General features: G+C 34.1%; 1 protein-coding gene across 1 annotated transcript; it reads right to left on the bottom strand.

The window, feature by feature from the left end:
- Nucleotides 1-10240: 10240 nt before the first annotated feature.
- On the bottom strand, nt 10241-10736 carry LOC115874280. Its single transcript, XM_030889387.1, has 2 exons — nt 10559-10736; nt 10241-10500 (listed from the first exon to the last, which is right to left on the bottom strand). The coding sequence occupies exons 1-2, from the start codon at nt 10734-10736 to the stop codon at nt 10241-10243; spliced, it is 438 nt and encodes a 145-aa protein (XP_030745247.1).
- Between the last annotated feature and the right edge of the window lie 12868 nt (nt 10737-23604).

Raw genomic sequence — 23604 nt, 5'->3', positions numbered from 1 at the left:
TCGATATATCCAATTTCGTCTTTAGGGTCATTTCCAGAAGTTTACCCATAGAATCCAATAAGCATATAGGTCGGTATGAAGGTTTATCAGCTTCCTTTTTTGGCTTTTCCACAAGTACTAATTGTGCACATTTCCATATTTGTGGGAAGTTAGCAGCCTTGATGAGGTAATTAAAGAGGTTGGAGATAATTTTGGTTTGGAAGAATTGGAAATTGGAAGAAGAAATAGAACAAAAAGGAGGTTTGAATAAGAGACAGTTTGGTTTTAGAAAAGGAATGAGTACAGTAGATCCACTTAGTAAGGTTACAAAAATGATTAAAAATATGAAGGACATTAGCTTGACAAACAGGGACGTGATGCTGCTTATAACATTAGATGTTAAAAATGCTTTCAACACAGCATCCTGGAAAGTAATAATAAATGAACTCACGTCATATTGGAATGTTAGCCAGTTTTTAATTGAAGGCATCAAGAGTTATTTAAGTGATCGATCGATTCTGGTGACCGACTGCGCCATGGAAATGACAAAAGGCGTGCCCGAGGGATCCATACTAGGTCCGCTTCTCTGGAATATTCTCTATGACGGACTTCTCAGGCTTCAATTCCCCTATGGAACTGAAGTACTGGCCTACGCTGATGACATTGCTTTAATCATTAGGGCTAGAAGCACGGAGGAAATAATTGCGATAGCAGAACAGGCAACGTCCCAGGTATGTTCCTGGATGGAGGAGGTGGGATTGGAAATTGCCCCTCAAAAAACAGAATATGTTGCACTTGTAGGAGGCCGCAAATTGTCAGGCCGAGGCATTTTAGTAAAGGACAAAGTCATTGTGCTTAAAAGCACAGTAAAATACGTGGGAGTAACGTTTCAGGCTGGAGGTAACTTTACTCAGCACATACGCACGGTTGCAGCGAAGGCAGAGAGGCAATGTAACTGCTATCAAAACTTATGCCGAACTGGTCTATTATGGGGGAAACCAAGCGCAGAATGTTGGCCGCCGTTCAGACGTCTACCATTCTGTATGCTTCCGAGGTCTGGGGAAGGGCCGTTGAAGTGAAGAAGAATAGGGAAAAGTTAAGGGCAGTTCAAAGGCGATTGGCGCTGCGAATATGTCGAGGGTACCGCACTATATCAGCAGATGCGGCAGAAGTAATTAGTTGCATGATACCGATAGATCTTCTAATACAAGAGAGGATGCAGAGAAAGGCATGTCCGGATAGATCGCGATAGATATCCGAGAAAAAATACTGAACACATGGAGCGACAGATGGAAACACAATATAGACGGGAAAGCGCAGTGGACAAGACAACTTATACCACATATAAGAAACTGGATAGATCGGAGCCATGGAGAAGTTACCTACGCTATGACACAATATTTATCAGGACACGGATGCTTCAAGAATTATTTATATAAAATGAAACTTACCGATAGTCCAAAATGCATCTGCGGTGACCACGATAACGACACAGCAGAGCACACAATCCTGGAGTGCAAGAGGTGGACCTATGAAAGAAATAAATTGATGGAGAGTCTAAATACAGAGAAACTAACTTACACTAACTTGGTTCCAACGATGCTTAAGTCAAATGAGAACTGGAAAGCAGTCCGGGAATATATGGAGGCGCTGATATCTGCAAAGGAAAACGAAGCCAAAAGGTTTGGAAAGTAAAAAAAAGAAGAATAATTTGAGTATACTTACCATACTGCTCTAGTACTGCTTTGTACTTACCACACTCGCTAGTGTCCAACTTTGACTGAAGTACTCAATTACCTGCAACATCACAATAAAACTACCTCCCCCAGAAGTAATGCCGAAAGGTAGTTCCTTGGGGAGATACTCAAATCGGTTTGTGGAGGTTTTTTAGTCGGTAAAGTACCTCAACCACCCCGACAGTACCATTTACGGTCTCTGGTTTGCAGATTTTTCTCCCACGAAAAAAAAAATAAAGATATTGATATATCGATAACTAAAATATATCGAAAATTATTATATTATATTATATCGATAACTAAAATATATCGAATAGGTAAAATCCATTATCGCCCATCTCTACTTATGACTATATCCATTTCAAGCTGCAGTTTGTGTGGGAATATAAAATCTATTCTTGCGTCTATTATGCAGGGATTTTTCTAACATATATGAATAACGTGTGATGCTGAAAAGAAAATAAACATAATATTGAAAGATGAATAGTTTTGCAAAATTACTACACGTATTTGCCGACTGTAAAGGAAACGAAAAACAATAGTAGTTTTGTTGAAAAATCCACCCGGATTTCTTAAAAATAGGTACTTATTAATAAACTATAGAAACAGATGCATGAGTGAAGTACATCTGTAAATAGAAAAGTTTTAGTACAATTACGAATAGAAAAATTTACCAAGAATTTTACTAAGATTTTAGGTAATTATTGGAAAAACAGGAAATCGTCTTTTTCATCAAATTTGTATATACCTTATTTTGATGTCCTAGATCACGAATCATTTTTTGGCAGTTTTTTACCGTTCGTTGTCAAGAAAAAAAACAAAAATATAACAAAACGTCATTTTTCAAAATTTCTCGCATATATTTTTTAGCTATTCAATGAACATTCAGTTACTTGTCATTTTCTGTTACATTTTTTCCAATTCTAAACCTAAAACAGGAAATTCGCTTGAATAAAAACAAATTTCTAAATATTCCGAATAGGTCACATGTCAGTGACATTTAAGGCCATGTTGCCAAATATAAATTTAGCGGGTATCCAGATGCTCAGATTAATAGATTAATAGAGTAAGTTTGTCTTTGTTGCTTGTTGAGTAGTTGCTTTGGCAACTGCCCGAGTAATCAAAACACGCTTATAGCGTATTTTGATTGCTAGAGCTATAACTAAACAACTGGCAAACTGGCTAATATCAGGAAGGAAGAACCGATCAATAAAAAAGTTTTGTTTGTTGGGTGTGTGGGGTTTTGGGTTATTAGGTTAATTATTAAATATAGCATTATAATGTACTTATTTTATTAAATTATGGATTTGGAAAAGCGTCCGGGAAACCAGACCGCAAAAACAATATAACTTAAATACATAACGTAAAATATTTTACAGTTGAATTAATTTCTCAGTTACGTTTACTTGTTTACTTGAATATTTTAGTTTCTACGATGTAGAAAGTACCCATTATTTGCGTTCTATAAAAGTTCATAAATAAATTTATAGTTTCTTTTTTGCTACGTTTGGATTGTGTCAGGATTTCAGTGTTCATTGGTCCCGAATTTCCAAAAGCCTTTATGGAAACTCTACATTTATGAAATATGAACCTTCCATCTTGTCCCAATTTTCCTTCTTTATTTGGTTAAGAAAAGTGTTTTTCTGTATAGTTTTGGATATTTTTTATCACCAATCATGAGTGGCAATTTCGATAAACTGTATAATACAGGGTGGCCCATCGAAAACGTTCCGCAAGGCTTAACGGCCAGGGTATTTTTTTTCTCAAAAAATCAAAAAACACGTCAATTTTGTTTGTGAGAGGGACAACTTTTGCCCCAAAAATGATTGCAAAATCTTCAACCCTCTGAGCGGGGGTGTCATCCCCAAACTTTTTTTAAATGGAAAGGGGGGTCAAGTGGTACCGCAATGAAAAGGGCTTTCTATTACCTCTACTTTCCCGCTTCGTTTTTGAAAATCGGTCGAGTCATTGAGAAAATATGAAGGATTGAAATTTTAAAAAGTTTATTTAAAAATGTATCAGAGTAAATGATAAAGATAAATTCCTTCGACCAATTTGCTGGTTTTTCTTATTATTTCTAGATGTTTTCGCATTTTTTCACTTGCAGAACGATCAGGTGCGGTAGTTGCTAGATAGCTGTTCTGTGACTTGTACGTTGAAGTTCTTCTCAATATCGTTAAATTTTTAACAATTATGGTGTACTCACTTGCAGAAAATGTGGAACTAATCGAACTTTATTTTAAAAATAAACTTTATTTTACTTTATTTTAAAACGTTTTCATTTAGTTCTTGTATCAACTGAATTTTTCGCACGGGTGGAACTTTTTTTAATATCCTTTGGACGCTTGTACGATTCACGCCGGTCTCATTGTCTAATTTTCTTGTACTCAGCGTACTTGGCAACTTGGCCTAATACTCATAAATACCTCCATAGCTTCATTTACTACAGGATTTTCCCTCTGCCTCTTTTTATTCATAACGGAACCAGTTTCGCGAAATTGTGCTACTAACTCGCGAACAATTTTGCCATAAAGGTGTTTGTTAGGATGGCGTTCATTGAATATCTGCGCAACCCGATTGCCACATTCATTATTTTTAAAATAAAGTTCGATTAGTTCCACTTTTTTTGCAAGTGAGTACACCATAATTGTTAAAAAGTTTAACGGTATTGAGAAGAACTTCAACGCACAAGTCACAGAACAGCTATCTAGCAACTACCGCACCTGATCGTGCAAACTTGTGGCAAGTGACAAAATGCAAAAACATCTCGAAATAATAAGAAAAAACAGCAAATTGGTCGAAGGAATTTATCCTCATCATTTACTCTGATAAATGTTTCAATAAACTTTTCAAATTTCAATCCTTCATATTTTCTCAATGACTGGACCGATTTTCAAAAACGAAGCGGGAAAGTATAGATAATAGAAAGCCCTTTTCATTGCGGTACCACTTGACACCTCTTCCCATTTGAAAAAAATTAGGGGATGACACCCCCACTCAGAGGGTTGAAGATTTTGCAATCATTTTTGTGGCAAAAGTTGTCCCCCTCACAAACAAAATTGACGTGTTTTTGAATTTTCTGAAAAAAAAAATTACCCTGGCCATTATGCCTTGCGGAACGTTTTCGATGGGCCACCCTGTATAATGGAAACGTAATGAAATTATTACTTTATACGGCTTAAAAACAAAAATTTAATATTTAGATAAAATTTCGTTTTTTGAAAGACGGTAAGAGACAGCAAAGAAAAGTTCAGATTCATAATCTTCGACCTCAAAGTAGGGTGTATACATTTTTGTGAAAAAAGAACAATTTCCAGTTTTTCCAATAATTAATTAATAATTTCCAAAATTTTAATTAAGTAATTTCGTCAAAAGTGGCTACTCCTATAACTTTTTTATTTTTTCAGATATACAACGAGATTTGATATGTTAATATATGACATAAATTAAGATTGATTGACGTATTCAATTCTATTCTGCCACTTCCTGTTTCACCGGAAATGACAACAACTTTTAATTTTTAAATGGCACCCTCGGTATTTTTGAACTTTATTTGATAGAAAATGACACTCTGAATAGAATGACATATAATATGCCAACTTTTGACATTTTCGCTTAAAACAAAATTGTATTTTAAATTCCAATGGCTGTGTCAATAGAATGCCATGGCTGTGTTAAAAACACTAATTTTTAATCAAGGATCCTTGGGAAAATAAATTTGATCGTCTAGTGTTTTTAGTGTCTTGTCCTGACCGGTTAAAATATGCCCAAATGGTATTTTTAATCATATCTCATTTTTTTCAAATGGAACGAGGGTGGCTCATTAACATATTTGGAAAACCCATTTTTTTACAAATAATTTGGTACCACACACTAGGTATTTCGAATTGTCATCGTATGTTGCAATTTCAAATATACCATATTCGAAAATGTCAAAAGTTGGCATATGATATGTCATTCTCTATGAAATAGAGTAAACAAAATACCGAGGTTGCCATTTAAGAATCAAAAGTTATAGTAATTTCCGGTGAAATCAGAAATGACCGAAAACAACTGAATACGTTAATGAATCCTCATTTATGTCATATAGTAACACACCAAATCTCGATTTTTTATCTGAAAAAAATAAAAAAGTTATAGGGGTGAGTCACTTTTGGGACGCACCTGGTATATTCTTCAAATATTTTAGTAACCTACTTTTCTTTTTTGTTTGAAAATGGTGTCTTTATTTTAAGCCTAAATTTATATAATTTTTATTAGTAATTGTTGAAAAAATCCTGTAAGCACAGCAATTTCCGTGTCGCGTCGTTGCCAACACTGATGTACATCAAAAGTGATACAGAGGAAAACCCGCTTTAGATATTTTACTATTACAGTGAACCAGGCACACGACTATACAAAAAGGTCTCAATATAAAATTATTCAGGTCAGGGCCTTCAAATTTATTCGAATTAACGTGTTGTGTCGTCCAGCGGTTACGTCACCGAAAACAATTAAAATTTTACGGCTAGGAAAAGCGACGAACTTAATGATGCTTATTAGTAGCGTTTTGTTTGTTCTTCCTCTTATGTAAAAAAGTTACGACTTTATCCGCCGACACCGTTATTGTTTGCAGGACTTTAACGAGTGCCGCTATCAAATTGTTTACTATTATTACGCCGAAATGAGGTGTTAATTTGAATTTATTAAAATTCACTATGACTACTGTTTATTCTGGGCTATTTCCACGCGATGACAGACACTACTAAAAAAGGTTGCGTATACTGCGCATAAAGTTATTACGTAAGATTTTTAATTGCCCTTATGCACCCTGATTTGGTTCCCTGCATTATAGAGGGTAGAGGTAAGGAGAAACATCTCTTATAGGCTAGGTGCATTTCAGTTGATTTCAAAAAATTCCAACCGGCGCGGAGCCGGCGCCGTCCGGTCCCTGTTACAGTTCATGTTGATCGCATTAAACTAATATTGAAATCGTGGCTTTGTCATAATTTTTAAGTATTTTAGTTTTTTGAGAGATCCGGAAAGATAGAGCTATCCGGTTATGGCGATATCGAAACAGAGGTAAGACAACAAACAACAAAAGCAATGAGAGTGGCTGGGTGTCTGAACCACACCATATGGAAAAATAAATGCGTAGGTGTCGATCATGATGACCTACACAGCAGAAATCAGACCGGATACAGCAAAAACAAAAAGATCTTGGAAACAGGCAAGATGAAAATCCTCCGCACAATCACAGGTAAAACGCTGCTATATAGATAGCGAACGAAGCGACAACATAAGGCAAAAATGCAAGGTGGATAGCATTAATGAACGAGTATTGAGCAGAAGACGCGAATGGAATGAACATATACTAAGGACTGGCAAAGGTTAGTCTTGGGTCGATATTTCCGTATGTAAGAAGAGTACAATGCGTTTATAATGTACTGAACAAAGAGAGGACAGTAAACACGTTGCCAAACGTATGGAATAAACCGAGAAACTGTGCACATCGCTAGTGACGTGGAAGGGGATATAGCAGATTTGTCGCAGTTGAACGGTCGACCCAATCAATACCTCTGTCAGTACTTAAAGTTCTAGGGAAAGGTGTACGTCATGCGTTCAGCTTCACGATTTAATTACATCTCGTGATACTTAATTTGTTTATTTATTAACAAGTCGTAATTTTCCCTATAGCTTGAATTTTTTTAAGGGCAAGCTAGAAACACTTGCATTTTTGGTAAAAATAAGTGGAATTGAGTAGGTGTTGGATAGTGGTCGCGCTATTAGAACTATGAATTCAAAAATCGATATCTTGAAATCTATTAGAAATAATAGATTGTAGTTTTTTCAAGAACTTTGTTAATATTTCTGCTGTATTTTCTTTGTAGACAGTATGTGAAAATCTTTATCAATAAAAAAATTACACGATTGCTAAAAATTGCTATGCTCTAAAAGTAAATGGATGGATTGTTTACAATTTTTGAATGGAAAAAACAACCTTATCGAATTTTTGTTATGTAAACATATTGTAAAATATCCGATCTTGAAAATAAAAAAAAAAGTTTCAATATCTAAGGTGGTTCTTGAGTTATGGCCTGTTATGTGTTAAAAAGTTGAGTTTTTGAATTATCGCGATTACTGACGTTTTCTCGTTATAAAAAAATGACACCTTAACGATATCCTTATAATTCCATTTCAGATGCTCACAAACATGTCTAATGATTTTATCTAGTTATGTCTTGAAAAAAAGTATTTTAAAAATAAGCGGTTTGCGATCGTGATTTTACTTTACTTGATAGGGAAAGGCGTATCGGCAACTTCGCAACAGCACACCGTCGCGCGTCGCGTCGGTTGGTCGCATTTCTCTCACTCCGACTTAATAAGATCCCTATGCGATTCACTTCCACACATGTAAATGCCGACCCAAACGTAACAGTTGCCAGCACGGTATATAGGTAAGCCGAATGGACGAGGGAAGGATAAGGTCAGCTCGAGACAAATCACCACTGGGAAGAAGAAGTACGGGAAGGCCAAGAAAAAGATTGTGTGACCTAACTTTATCATCGATTGAAACTGTAGCATGATGTGAAGAATGAACAGGCAATCTGCCTAATATAATAGAGTAGGAAGAAGAAGAACTTTTTTACTAGTGCACTGATTGAAACTATAAAACACTCAGATATGAGGTTTGTGTGATCTAACGCTGTTTTGGGTAGCAAAAAAAGTGAAAAAGAATCCGAACTAGGCGTCGTGTTGTGTTGTGACAATTTCAAATGTTAATAAAATTGGCGAAAAAATGTTAACGCGTAAAGGAAAGCGTAATTAGGGCGTTGTTGGGTGCAATAACATTTAATAACTCAAATTTTCCGGATATTCAACTTCAAATTTTATAGTTTCATAATTTCTCACACCGATTTGATCAAAAAGGGATTCAAGCAGTTCGACGAAACAAGTGAGTAAACAATCTTCAGATTAGAGCGCTTTACAAAAATCTGTGCAGTTCCAATGTTCACATTATACATCTACATAGAGATTCCAATATTTATATATTTAATATGTATTTTATACATATAAAACCCATCACCAATCCATATAAAGATAATACCGTGCTGGCAACTGTTACTTTTGGGTCGGCATTTACATGTGTGGAAGTAAATCGCATAGGAATCTTATTAAGTCGGAGTGAGAGAAATGCGACCGACCGACGCGACGCGCGACGGTGTGCTGTTGCGGCGTTGCCGATACGCTTTTCCCTCAAGTAACGTAAAATCGCGATCGCAAACCGCTTATTTTTAAAAGACTTTTTTTTTCAAGAGATAACTAGATAAAATCATTAGACATGTTTCTGAGCATCTCACATGGAATTATAAGGATATCGTTAAGGTGTCATTTTTTTATAACGAGAAAACGTCAGTGATCGCGATAATTTAAAAACTCAACTTTTTAACACATAACAGGCCATAACTCAAGAACCACTTTGGATATTGAAACTTTTTTTTATTTTCAAGATCGGATATTTTACAATATGTTTACATAAGAAAAATTCGATAAGGTTGTTTTTTCCATTCAAAAATTGTAAACAATCCATCCATTTACTTTTAGAGCATAGCAATTTTCAGCAATCGTGTAATTTTTTTATTGATAAAGATTTTCACATACTGTCTACAAAGAAAATACAGCAGAAATATTAACAAAGTTCTTGAAAAAACTACAATCTATTATTTCTAATAGATTTCGAGATATCGATTTTTGAATTCAGAGTTCTAATAGCGCGACCACTATCGAACACCCACTCAATTCCACTTATTTTTACCAAAAATGCAAGTATTTCTAGCTTGCACTTAAAAAAATTCAAGCTATAGGGAAAATTACAACGACTCGTTAATAAATAAACAAATTAAGTATCACGAGACGTAATTAAATCGTGAAGCTGAACGCATAACGTACACCTTTCCCTAGAACTTTAAGTACTGACAGAGGTATTGATTGGGTCGACCGGTTAACTGCGACAAATCTGCTTATCCCCTTCCACGTCTGTTGGCGATGTGCACAGTTTCTCGGTTTATTCCATACGTTTGGCAACGTGTTTACTGTCCTCTCTTTGTTCAGTACATTATAAACGCACTGTACTTTTCTTACATACGGAAATCTCGATACAAGACTAACCTTTGCCAGTCCTTAGTATAAATAAATACAAGATAATACAACTTATTCTAAATTTAATATTAACGCACTCATTATTATAATACACTTTACTATTACAGTTAGAGTTATTTTTCTTTTATATTAAAAGTCAGTAAGTACGATGGATGGCAGGAACAATTATAGTTTTACGACTTTTTAATTGTCTCCGCACTGTAAATGTTATTCGCGTTGCATTTTAATTTAAAGTCTAACTTCGACACAATAGTAGTTGCCAATTCAAACCAGATACTCATTAGGCTACACAACGACGACGATAAAATAATCTATCCTGTATGTCATATTAGGTATAAATAATACACCACAAATTGTATGGTATATCTTATCATCATCAATCATCATCAACCAGCCTGAAGTGTCCACTGCTGGACGTAGGCCTCCCTCAAATCCTTCCACTCTTCTCGGTCCTGTGCCACTTGGATCCAGTTTCCCCTAAATCTCTTCAAGTCATCTGACCATCTTGTCGGAGGTCTGCCTCTGTTTCTGAGAGCATCTTGTCTTGGCCGCCATTCTAGTATTAGCTTGGTCCATCTATCATCCGTTCTTCTGGCAATATGCCCAGCCCAGTTCCATTTGAGTTTTTTAAGCAGATATATAGCATCTGTTATTCGTGTACGCTATTTTATAACTGTACTGGGTATCTTGTCTCTTAGAGATACACCAAGCATTGCTCTTTCCATAGCTCGTTGGGCTACACGGATTTTTTCTATGGACTTTTTCGTCAGTGTAAGTGTCTCTGCGCCATATGTAAGTACTGGCATAACGCACTGATGGTACACCTTCCTCTTTAAGCACATTGATTTTAACACATATCTTAGTTTGCCGAATGCTGCCCATGTTAGTCCTACTCTTCTTTGTATCTCGTGCGTCTGGTTATCGCGGGCAATTGTTATTTCGTGCCCCAGATATTTATATGAATATACTTGTTCTATATTTGCTCCGTCTACCGAGACATTTCCACTAATAACAAGATTAGTCATTAGTTTGGTTTTTGAATAATTTATGCGTAGTCCAATTTGATCTGACGCCCGTTTAAGTGTTTTAGCATATTTTGAGCTTTGTGTATTTTGTCTGTAATCAGCACAAGGTCATCAGCAAAACGCAGGTTATTGAGCATTTCCCCGTTAACATTAATGCCCATTTCCTCCCAGTTTAGTGTTTTGAACATATATTCTAATAGTGCTATGAACAATTTGGGGGAAATTGTATCGCCTTGCCGTACTCCTCTTTTAATACGGAATTTATTTGTGTTTTCGTGTAGCGATACAGATGATGTTGCATGGTCTTATATATATTTTAAAAGGTTAGTATAACAGGTGTCTATACGACATTCGACTAGGGCCTTGAATAATTTGTGTTAATCGATAGAGTCGAATGCCTTTTCGTAATCGACAAATATTAAAATGAGGGGTTTATTATACTCAACACATTTTTCTATTAGGGACTTCACCACCAACAGATGGTCATTTGTACCGAAGTTCGATCTAAATCCAGCCTGTTCTCTTGGTTGATATTGTTCTAGTTTTAGGGAGAGACGATTTGTGAGAATTTTTGTGAATAATTTATATGTGTGGCTCAGTAAACTAATAGGCCGATAGTTGGTAAGGTTTGTTTTGTCCCCTTTTTTATGTAATAGGATTATATTGGCATTATCCCATTCTGATGGCGTTCCTCCTTCGACAAGACATTTGTTGAATAATATTTGCAAAGCCTTGAGAACCTTTTCTCCTCCTTCTTTAATGGCTTCAGTAGCTATATTGTCGTCACCGGGAGACCTATTATTTTTCATAAAGTTTAATGCCGCCGATATTTCATCTAAAGTAATATCTGGGATTTCTTCTGAGCCTTGATTCATCACAGTTGGTATGGTCCTATACGTATATATGGTATATCTTAGACCACCAATAAATTATAATGGAATATTACACCACTAATCACCTTTCTAGTAAAAATACATTTTTAAAATTAAAATCGAGATAAAAATAAATTTCCATTTCTCAAGTTAATAATGTGTCAGGCTATTTTTATGACACGTGCTGTCCAACATGCCATTCTATTTTCGAAATGTGAAAGAAAAAATGTGCATTTCTCTGATCAAAATTTATATTAATCACGTTTATTTTTGGTAAAAGTAGGTCAAAAGTATACGAACAGTCCGTTCTTTCAGATCATTGTTTTACAATCTGTTATGCACTTTTATGTCAATATTGACAACTATTTCCACATGTTGCAATTGCAATCAAAATTGTTTCACAATTCCAAGCCAGAGATAACTAAACTCCGGTTTGTCAAAATATTTATGAATTGTTTTATCACTGTTTAATTACAGTTTTAATGGTCTCCAAGGCTTGTTTAAAAATAAAGAGTGTTAACGTTCTATTATCTCTATAGACCTATTTATTTAAGAATTACATAACTTTTGAGGCTATTTTTATTGAAATTTCTAATGAAATAATTTTTATTTGCAAAACCACACTGAAGTATCCATGACATTTAAGGCAAATAATTATCTAAAATTACTTTTTAGAAACTTTGTTTAAATTGGTATTAATTTTATTATCGCAACAAAGTATTTAGAAAATAGTAAAGCTTTAGTGCATATTTGGTGTGAAAAACTTAAATACCTAGAGAAATGGAGCATTAAAATTGTTACTGCATGTTCATAAAATTGCAAATAGTTCAGTGTCGATAAGATTTAACTGAGGTAAACCTTAATCAAACTGTAATTATGAAAATTATTTTAAATCGTAGCTGTAATAACACTGGCATACAAAAAAAAAACAAAAAAATCTCGAGCTCTGGTACCATGTAAGCGAGCGCTGATTCTTATGTAAAATGACCTGGCTAAATCCAAATACAGCTCCCGTTTTCTTCTACCACCCACCATTTACGGATGAGCTTCCCTCTCTATTTTTATGACTTTTCGATGATAATAATAATTTTATGAACTTGAATTTAATTTTAAAATATAAAAAGGGGACAGGGAATCGTTTGAGCTATAAACAAAAATAAATAAAAAGATCTCTACTTTTATTTGGTGCCCTGATAAAAAAGATAGACTTGAGCTAAAGTCGTAATCGTTCTTGAAAAAAAAATTAGTGGCAAGAGAATTTATTTTAGCGTAAAAGAAAATATTTTGCCTGAAGAAAAACTCTCTTAACTCAAGAAAACTGATTCCCTTGAAAAATTCGAAAATTTCTCTTGAGTCTATTTTCATTCAACCAAGTGCAAATTACTTTGTTTTAAGATAACAAGAAAACTACGCTAGGAAGTACTTCATTCAAGAAACATGGCCATTTTTCCAATAGCTAAATACTCTTTTGATGAAAAATAATAACGACACGCAAAGACGATGACGAAGGACGCATATCGTATAACAAATTAGTGAACGTTATTAACATGTATTTGTCATTTTTTATGGACAAATTTTAGAATATATGGATTCTTTAAAGGAGTTTCTGAAAAAATGGAAATTAGAGCATTTATTTGCTATATTTGAAGGTAAGAGACATTTACCTAATGCACCTGTTTAGATAATGCATGCGTGACTCTAGATTGAATAAGAATATAGGTATGGATTTTTTTTTCAAATAATTACAAAAAATTTAGAATTTCAAGTGGTCGTGTTAAAAAACTCAAAATGTGACCAAAACTTATAATTTTAATAATTTATTTGCTTTACTTTGATTAATCGTGATGTAACATTTTTTTTGTAATTTGTAGAGTGATGAAGCACCCCAAAAAATACAAAGCAGTGAAGAAGCAGAAATAACTACTATCGAGGAAAATAATATCCCTTTACTGACTACAGACCAGGAAAACCTAAATTTATCAGAAAATAATATACCTCGTAATATGCCTGTATATGCCTGTATATGATTATTATACATATTATATTTTAGTTGAGCCAATAGTATTCGGTGTGAGTTTAAGAAAAGTGTCTCTTTAATCAAGAAATGTCCCTTTTCAATCAAGAATTTTTGTACGAATCAAAGAGACTATTATTCTTGTAGCAAGAACTTCTTTGCATATTCATTTTGGGTCAAGAGTGAAATACTTTGGACAGATAGATTCTTCTATTCTCTAAAGTAAATTTTTAAAGCTTATGAAAAGATAGTTAATGCTTTGAGCAAAGAAACGTCGTTCTTGGCCCTATTGAAAAGCGCCAATCTTTTGGGTCAAAGTCATATTCGTTTCGACTGAGAGATCCTTTTTTTCAGTGTGCTTGCTTGCCCGAGGTACAACACGCTTTCTTCTCAAAAACCAGCAGTATTCCGCGCACCCTTGCATTCCACTTCCCTTAAAATCTCATCTAGAGCTCAGCTATTTCTTGATAGAACCGTTCCTCTTGTTAATCCGAGACCCTCCTAAATTTTCAAAGAGGTCCAGGTGCGAGTGAAGGAAATGCACTTTAAGAGAAATGTTACATAGCCTTGTACGCTACCCATACAGCTTGTGACCATTCCCAAAGAAAACTACAGGAGAGACTTGTGCCACTTGCGCGAGACCAGTCTCTACACGTGGCACACTAGCTACCACCTCCTTTAGTAAGGATGAGGGACCTACCTCTAGAGCTAACAAGCGCCACAAGCTACCGTTTTATCTATCTGGCCTGAGTCAACCAGAGGGGGAGACGATGGGGCTATACGATCCGCTGGGAGTAGGTCTTAGAGGAGCAAAAATACGGAGATACTTCTGATTGCTCCACAAAGGGCTTGCCCCATAGGAAGTAAAAGCGAAAGCACTCCTCAAAAAGGTGGAGAGCAAGGTAACCAAGAAACGCGTGGCTCATCTCCACCAAAGAGCAAGAGAAAGAAAACTTCTCACCTCTGCTCCGGCAAGGAGAGAAAAAGCCAGAATAGAAAGCCATCCACCACCGGGAGGCAAGCAGCGACGTATCACCAGCTTTGCCAGAACTCCAATATAAGGACATCGAGTTGGCGAGTCATCAACTCCAGGAAGGAAGGTCATGGTTATGGTCCTCACAATAGAAATTGACCACAAACTCAAGAAGGCAATGGAGAAAGAAGGATATATCCTCTATTATAGATTCGGGACAACATCTGTATTAAGTTGAAGAGGAGGAGAAAATGGAGACAGATCCTACAGCCTCTACCTCACGGGTATCTCAGCTAGAGACTCTTAAAAAAAAAGGGGTTATTTTACATAAGAATTGGTAAGAATAGTATCGGTGACAATTTTCATGCAGACCAGTGTCCATCGATCATCGATCCCAATCACACTTCTGAAAAAAATAATTGAACTAAAATACTCCGCGTTAATTGGCGTTTGTTCTGTCCAATAAATTATTAATATAAATAATTTAGGAAGAATCAAACGCAACACGATGTTGCTCTGAACATTGTTTATTCTACACTGTACAACCATGAGAAATATTTAACATTCCTATGTACAAAAAAAAACATAAAAGTTTATTCGGCTATAATTTAAATATATTACAGCGTGAATATCCCTGTATGCAATAAATAATTAAAAACCGAAAAACAAGTTCTTATATCAAATAAATTACTTTTAAATAGAACGAAATAGTTTTTTTCATTTCAAATCGACAAAAAAAGTAAATGAAATAATGCAGTTTCTAATATAATAATTAAAAAAAACATTTATTTCCATATTCGATAAGAAAATGTTTTCAAGGTTTTGAATAAAACTGTAATAGAACCTAAAAATAAAATTATTGTTTTCTAAAATTTACTACATTGCTTTTAATTGGAATATTGCCTCTCAGTCATTCATTAGTGGGTTGAATTAATACATCACGTAATATTTTTGTAACTTAATCTATTTTTAATAATAAAATGAATTTCTAATTTTAGTTATTTATTTGTAATTTTCATGAACAAAAATGGTATAGGTAGAGAGTGATAGAAACTTAAAGCCTTGGTAGTAAAATGTGGAATATGTTAAACGAAGTGGCAGAGTGGGTTAAAAAGTTGAAAAATATTCTTTTTTCCTCAATTGGCGTCTTTACTTATTTTAATTTTACAAATTAAGTATCTGAGTTCATAGATAATCACTTTCCAAGCCCGTGAAGATCGAGATTTTCTTTGTATTGGAATACCGATCTGGTCATCGAAACTGCGTGGCTTGGATTTTAACGTGTAAGACAGTGATGTAAATGTATTAAAAAGAGATAAAAGTTGAGTTGATACATTTCTTCTATGCGGTATTGCCGGATTTTGCATCAAAATTTTCACCGCACAAGTAGGCTGTAATAGTTTAATTTATTTTTTTCTACATATTTTCCTACAAACGTAAAAATCGGCAACACTGTGAACCGCTTTTTATTTTGTCTCCCTGTCTGTCAACCGGACACTTATATTTATCTTTCGCATGTGTTAAAATACGCATGCAACACGCAGATACCTAACCACCTCTAGATAGTGCCAAATCTATCAAACCTTTGACCTTTCTCTGTATTATAAGAATAAACAATTAAAACATTAAATTACCAAAATAAAAAAATCAGCAAAGAAAAATAGAAATAAGAATTTTAAGTATACATTTATTCTTTATTAATTATATTTACTATAAATTTAAAAAATGTACATGTTTTCTATTCTGATACTGATCTTATCCAATGTTTTATAGTACCTATGTCTATATCATGTTAACATAGCGCTAAAAAAGATTTAACTCTTCCTAATAAAATATCAAATTAAGATAAAAGAAAATATTAGAAATACCTTTTGGATTTCTGTGAATACCACCCACCATGCAATAAACCCGGCCCAAGTTTTATCGGAAAGAGGTGTACTCAAACAACGTTAGAGAGTGAAAGTTTAGGTAAGCTTCCCATGTACAATACCGATATTTCAACACGACCTACGCTACATATTTTTAAAGGTCAAAGAAGATTTTTCGGGCTTAATCATTAGTATCAACATTTACTTATTTGGTATTCGAAGAGTTGTTTTACCGAACAGGTGCTAAACTTGAACTGAACGGCTACTATAAAAAGTAACTTCATTGATATTTCTTTCAGTCGGCCATCTTAAGAGTACCTGTCTTGATGCAACAATAATAAAGATTAATTTGGGAGATATTAATAGTAAGCCAGGAAGGATTGAGCATGGTGTACCACAAGGCACTGTATTGGGTCCGTTATTATTTGTTATTTATATTAATGATCTACTTACAATTAACACAAAAGCAGAAATTTTTAGCTACGCAGATGATACAGCGATATTTTATAAATCTAACTCTTCAGACAATTAATACCTGGTTTATTAAAAACAAATTAACATTAAACTATGACAAAACCAAATTTATATCCTTCTCTATTTATAAAAATAATGAATCAGATTGGGACAGATTACAAATAACCAATAATAATGTAATACCGGAATGTGATTTTGTAAAATATTTAGGGGTTACAATCGACAAACATCTTAAATGGAATATTCATATTAATAATGTAACTAAAAAATTGCGAGGATTGTTGCCGAAATTTGATTATTTAAAAAGTTTTTTGGACGTCAAACAGCTTAGAATCCTATACTCATCCCTTGTACAATCTCATTTGACATATGGAATTCTAGGGTGGGGTGGTGCGGCTGAATGTCATTTAAAGAGCTTGTATTCTGTTCAAAAATGGTTCATAAAAATTATTTACAATAAAAAGAAAACTTTCTCTTCAAACGTTCTCTTTAAGCAGGCGCATCTACTGGATATACGTCAGCTATACTGCCTAGATGTTTTAAAATTCATTTATCAGGGGAAAATATCTATTGAACATGTTGACCATGAATATGAAACTAGACATAAGGCGTTTTATCCTAGTTTATGCTCTAAAACTGTTGGACAAAGATCTTCAAAGTTTTTTGCACCTCGATTATATAACATCTTACCAACCTTCCTAAAGGATGTTAAAAGTTACTCTGGATTTAAAAAAGGGGTATGCAAATCAGTGGCGTATCCAGGGGGGGGGGGGCAAAGGGGGCAATTGCCCCCTCCAGACACGACGCGCGCCTGTCCACTTTATATTTTAAACAATAATTTAAATACCAGCTTCGCAGATATTTTTGAAGAAGCAAACAGAAACATGAACGAATTATTGTTTGGACAGGAAATAAAAAAACCGAATAACTAGTGGACAAAAAAACAGGCCGACTTTAAAACTGAAACTGCTCAAGATTATTACAGATTTTCAATCTGTATTTCTTTTTAAGATCACGTAGTATGACATTTGGAAGATCGGTTTGTTAAACACAAAGACATACTACGGTCATTTAGCTCTCTTTTTCCCGCCTTAAATAAAAAATCCAATAATGAGTATCGAATCTAAAATATATGCTAGATTTTTATAAAAGTGACTTAGAAAACTATTCATTTTCTGTAGTTTCGGCTAAATTTAAGCTCTGGCATAGAATATTTGAAGACTATACACCAGAAGACTACCCAAGTTCCGCACTCGATGCCCTGGTAATATGTGACCAAGAACTATTTCCTAACATATTTATTTTATTAAAAAAATTTTGCACTTAACTACCAGTTTGTACGGCAACACCTGAAAGGAAATTTTCAACCCTAAAATTATTAAAGTCCTACCTACGTAACACCTTAAGTGAGGACATACTAAATGGCTTGTCCCTTTTGTATATGTATCCAGAAATATCTGTTAGTACAGAAGAGGTACATAATGAAATGCAGGTAAAAGCCAAAAAGCTGGATATTGTTATTTAATTTTATTTGTATCTGTGCTTTTTCTTTATTCACTTGGCCTTTTGTTTGTTTCTTCTTCTTTTGTTATTTGTTTCTTTAATTTTTGTGTTAATGATTATTTTTTGTTGTTTTGTGATGTAATTTTACTTATTAAACCATTTTCCTAAGAAACATATTTTTTATTTATTTATTCCTACTATTTACCATAGTACCTAGCTGTAATTAGGTAAGTACTTACTTGTTAATGTAAAAAAATATATATTTAGGTATAATATTAAGTTATTGACCCCCCCAGGCATGAATCCTGGAGACGCCACTGATGCAAATGGATGGTTGATCGAGGTAGAGATATATTTAATGACCTAGTTAACTTAAAATATACAAAATAAATTTTCATAAGTGCCAGTGAACATTATGTATTGTCATAATTAAATTGTATTCCTTTCCACATACAAGTAATTCTATTACTTTGTGGTAATTCTTTTAACGTTTATTTTGATTCTTAAAATTTAAATATAGTCTTAGTTAAATTGTACTTAGATAATGTGTATTAGATATAGTAGCATATTGTTAAATTCTTTTGAATTCGTGGTTAATGTCAAGCAGTGACTGCCGCGGCGACGCTATCCCTTCCCTGTCGTTCACGTCCCGCCTTCTTGGCGCACATGCGTGAACAACCAGATAATTAAAAAGAGCGCCAGATTCAAATATTACAAATAGAATCTAACACGGCCAAACTGACATCATTCCGCTCTCGGAATGTACAAGTTCCAAAACAGAAAAAAATAAGAGACCTATGACATATTTGACAACAAAACTTTAATTTTGTATTTTTACATATGCGTTAAGATTATGCAAAAAAACATTCAAAAGTAAACTTCGTTACATTTCAAAGATTTTGGGTTGAGATTCAGCACACTCGACTATCTCCATGCCAGTTGCTGAAATAAAGACAGGAAGGACGTTAGTCAGACAAGAGTCAGACTACTCTGACGTCAATATCAGTTTACTTCTATTGATAACAATTCATTGAATGCCACAATGGGAATATGTACTCAGTAGGCACGTATTCACGATGGGCTATTTTAAAATCACAGAGTTTCTCTACTGACACGATGGAAATATTGTACAAGGCACATATTTACGATGGGTCAGTTTAAAATCACAAAGTTTCTCGACTGACACGATGGAAATATTGCACGAGGCACATATTTACGATGGGTCAGTTTAAAATTACAAAGTTTCTCGACTGACACGATGGAAATATTGCACGAGGCACATATTTACGATGGGTCAGTTTAAAATTACTGGATAACACGATGGAAATAGTATGACATGTACATATGTATTTGCGATGGGTTATTTGCCAGTAATGAACTTAACAAAAATAATTTACATTTAGATTTAGACTGACACGATGGAAATATTGCCAGAAGCACATATTTACGATGGGTCAGCTAATTATTTACTTTTCAATCTAACACGGCCCAGAATGTTATAAAATTAAACTAAATAAAAAAAAAACAAAAATAGTCTGATTTCCCTATTTTTTTTTATTCAGCCCAACTTACAACTTACAACTGTTTAGTTCTACTAGATTCTGAAAGTCTTCAGGAGTCTAATCAGATGGCCAGTAACGCAACTGGTCCTTAGAACACTAAAGGTTTGTTTGCGCGCCCAACTTCCGGATTGAATATCGCTCATTAGCCAATAGTTGTTTAATGACATAATGTACTACAAAAGTTTGTTCGGCCAAACTGACGATTTCTTCAACTTATTCTTAGCAAATTTGTTATTGTTCGTAATGTACCGCTCGATTGAAAATCATGGCGGTGTCAAGCGTTATTTTACAAAGAAACTGACTTTCAACAAAATCAACAGGTTGCAAAGCGTTATTTTACGGAGAGTTCGCTGGATCATCATCAAATTTCTTGCAATAATTTCTACAACCTCAAAAAAAATCGAAAATACTTTTTTTTTTAAGTTTTGCTAATGGTTACGTCCGGAGAGATAGTCACAAATACTGATAATTCAATTAATCCTTTCTTTTACATAAACAGGTTGCTTTCTACTACGTTCGTAGTTTTCAATATTTTTACACATTTTTCGGAACGTCAAGTAATACTCGTAGATTTAGTCAGCGTTTCAATATCTCGAACACCGTTATTTATTCTCGTGTTTTTTTTATAGTACTTATAGTTATTTATCGGTGAAATGAATACCTCCTATAACATGTACTTTTTCTAAACTTCCTGTGATACCGCCTTTTTACAAAAGCCGTCGATTAGGAGTAATAAAAATTCGAAACTCTCCTGTCATGCGGTACTTAAAAAGGTACCTACACTGTATGTTTTTAGTAACAATACATTTTAAGCATTCATCATAATACTTCTTAACAAATTGATCCGTGAGTTAAAATAAAAATAATGGTTTAGTTCACAAAAGATCTTTTTTTCAGTTGTAACGTAACACTGCTTGTCGGAAAACAATCTTAATAAATCAAAACGGCTGCCTTTCGACTTCGACACAAAAGCTTTTATATAAAAAGAAGTTGGCCACATTTTTTTTATAAATAATATTATTTTAACAAAAATTATCTTAAGTTTCTGTGGCCATGTTGGCAAACATTTTCAATTCGACTTCATCTGGAATAGTCGGCCCCGTTGAAAAATAACACCATTTTGGTATTCAATACTAAAATTGTTAACTCATCAATACTCATAAGCTTGAAATCGCTACACAAAAGAAAAGAGTAAAAAAAAATATCTGACTTCCTAAAATACTGACAAAGCACCGAGTTATAAACAGTCGCCAAGGTCTCATGATTGATATTTAGACACTTCATTAGACTTGCGTTGAGAAAAATATGGAACAACATTTAACTGATAAGTTTCTGAGAACTGAAATTCGATAGCTCTGGAATCGACTTATTGGCTTCGCTTTATCAAATGCCCAGCCTTTCTTGGTACTTTTCTTCAATCTTTAGTACAAATAAATTTATCATAACTTTTAATTAGTTTTGTAATACAATCGATACCAGAAAAAATATCGGGGATATGTTTTTTTTATAGTTAAAAAATGGTTAAAACCACGCGAAATGGAAATGTGGTATCTGTCGTTATTTAAAATAAATCCAATTTATGCTATATATTCGACATCTTAAAAATTCTGTACATTATTTTAGCTGAACACTTAAATCTGTATTTTTTTTTCTTATTTTTTTTTCTGTTTTAACTTAATAATTGTCTGCACCATAAAATACACTGCTAAGTCGAGTACCAATAGCCCTATAGCTACCATTACATGTTTTTCGCATTGTCAGAACCTATTACATTTATTGATGATTGTAAGTTTGGTTTGAATATGGCATATAAAACTACAAAACTCTACTAAAACTACGGAGCTATAGATCTAAAATTCAGTCCTAAAACCTGTATCATTAGCTTGGTTTCCAAAAGAACTTTCACAGTATTAACTTCGTACTTTGATGTTATTAATATCACTTTTTAAATTGTCTAAACCTTTTCTTAATATTTTCTGAAACAACAAGAGAGCAATTTTAATTTCTCAAGTTTTATGCGTGCTTACTCAATGTTACAATGAGCACGGCAATTTTGAAAGTTAGATACATCGATCATGAGCTTACCCAGAATTTTTTTTTTTTTTGAAAAACAGCTGAAAAATTTGTTTTAAAATTTTTCCATTTTTCGTGAGTGGGTTTCCATGCAGTAAACCATCGTTTAGCATATTTAAGTAAAAAGGGGCCAATTCTACTTACAGTTTCCCGATCAGACCAACGAAATTCACTTTCATACCAATTTATTTTTACAAACCACTCGTATAGGCGGAGTTTCCAATGCCCGCCGTTGAAGATGGGCAGATTCGATTGTAGCATGCTTGGCCATTGCTAATTTAATTAGCATAAAGTCACACAAAATTCACAGGCACACGAAAAGCACCCGGGTTTATTACCCCACACCTGATGTTAAATTCTTTTGAATTCGTGGTTAATGTCAAGCAGTGACTGCCGCGGCGACGCTATCCCTTCCCTGTCGTTCACGTCCCGCCTTCTTGGCGCACATGCGTGAACAACCAGATAATTAAAAAGAGCGCCAGATTCAAATATTACAAATAGAATCTAACAATATTATGTTGTATTGTACTGTACTATTTTGTATCTGTTTTAATTTCAAGAGAAAATGTTTAATAAACGTTATTATTATTATTATTAGATAAATTAATGTCAGAAAATATTTTAACGTAAGCTCTAAGAATGGGCTTATTTTCGTCATGAACCAATTTCTGTATAAGTCCGTTACAATTTTGCGTATAGTTAGTTATGTACAGTTTATAAAATTTGGTTGGAACAATTAATTTAACGATATACCAATCTACTCCTATTTATTCTAGTTCTGATTTTTAAAAAAATCACGACAAAAATCAAAATAATGTGTCAATTTTGTGTTAATACAAAGAAAATAAAAATCCTAGAGATAGTTAACATAATTATATATAAAGGTAAATTTTCAAAAAGCCTTGAATAACATACCTACAAATATCATTGATGGTGGCAACCTTCTTCGAGGACAAGGTACATAAAGAAGAAGTAAAATTTCATTAGATCAAAATTAATAAATGTAAAAATAGTATGAACAAAGACAATTTTCTAATTCCTTCCAGTTAGCTGCTCTTATTTCTCTATTGTCGGTAATTAACTGTTACGGTGTGTTCTATTGGTTTTAACTTGCTTGGCTAGTGTGACCCCAGCTAGTCAGTGCCAACTGAGCGCCGATATAAACGCTCCATTTGTAGGTATTAGTTTAGTTTTAATCATCTGCTGATTTGGTGTATTGTGGTGAATTAGTATTTTATTTTGATGTTGTAACACCAAAGGTTCCAGGCCCCAACTGTAATCAATTTTATTTTGTCCTTTAACCCTACGTGGAACATAGGGCTTCAATAAACGCTCTCCAGCGGGTTCGGTTGTTTGCCATTGATTTGACATCTCGCCATGATCGGT

Source organism: Sitophilus oryzae, unplaced genomic scaffold (genome assembly GCF_002938485.1).
Source record: "Sitophilus oryzae breed Bouriz unplaced genomic scaffold, Soryzae_2.0 scaffold_125_pilon_pilon, whole genome shotgun sequence".
Lineage (NCBI taxonomy): Eukaryota > Metazoa > Arthropoda > Insecta > Coleoptera > Curculionidae > Sitophilus > Sitophilus oryzae.
This window is presented reverse-complemented; position numbering and strand designations above follow the sequence as displayed.

Coding starts and splice junctions, on each gene's coding strand:
- LOC115874280 (XM_030889387.1), bottom strand. CDS start 10,736: ATGGGCAGCATTCGGCAAACTAAGATATGTGTTAAAATCAATGTGCTT. Junction 10,501..10,558: donor TGGAAAGAGCAATGCTTGGT/GTATCTCTAAGA, acceptor CACGAATAACAG/ATGCTATATATCTGCTTAAA.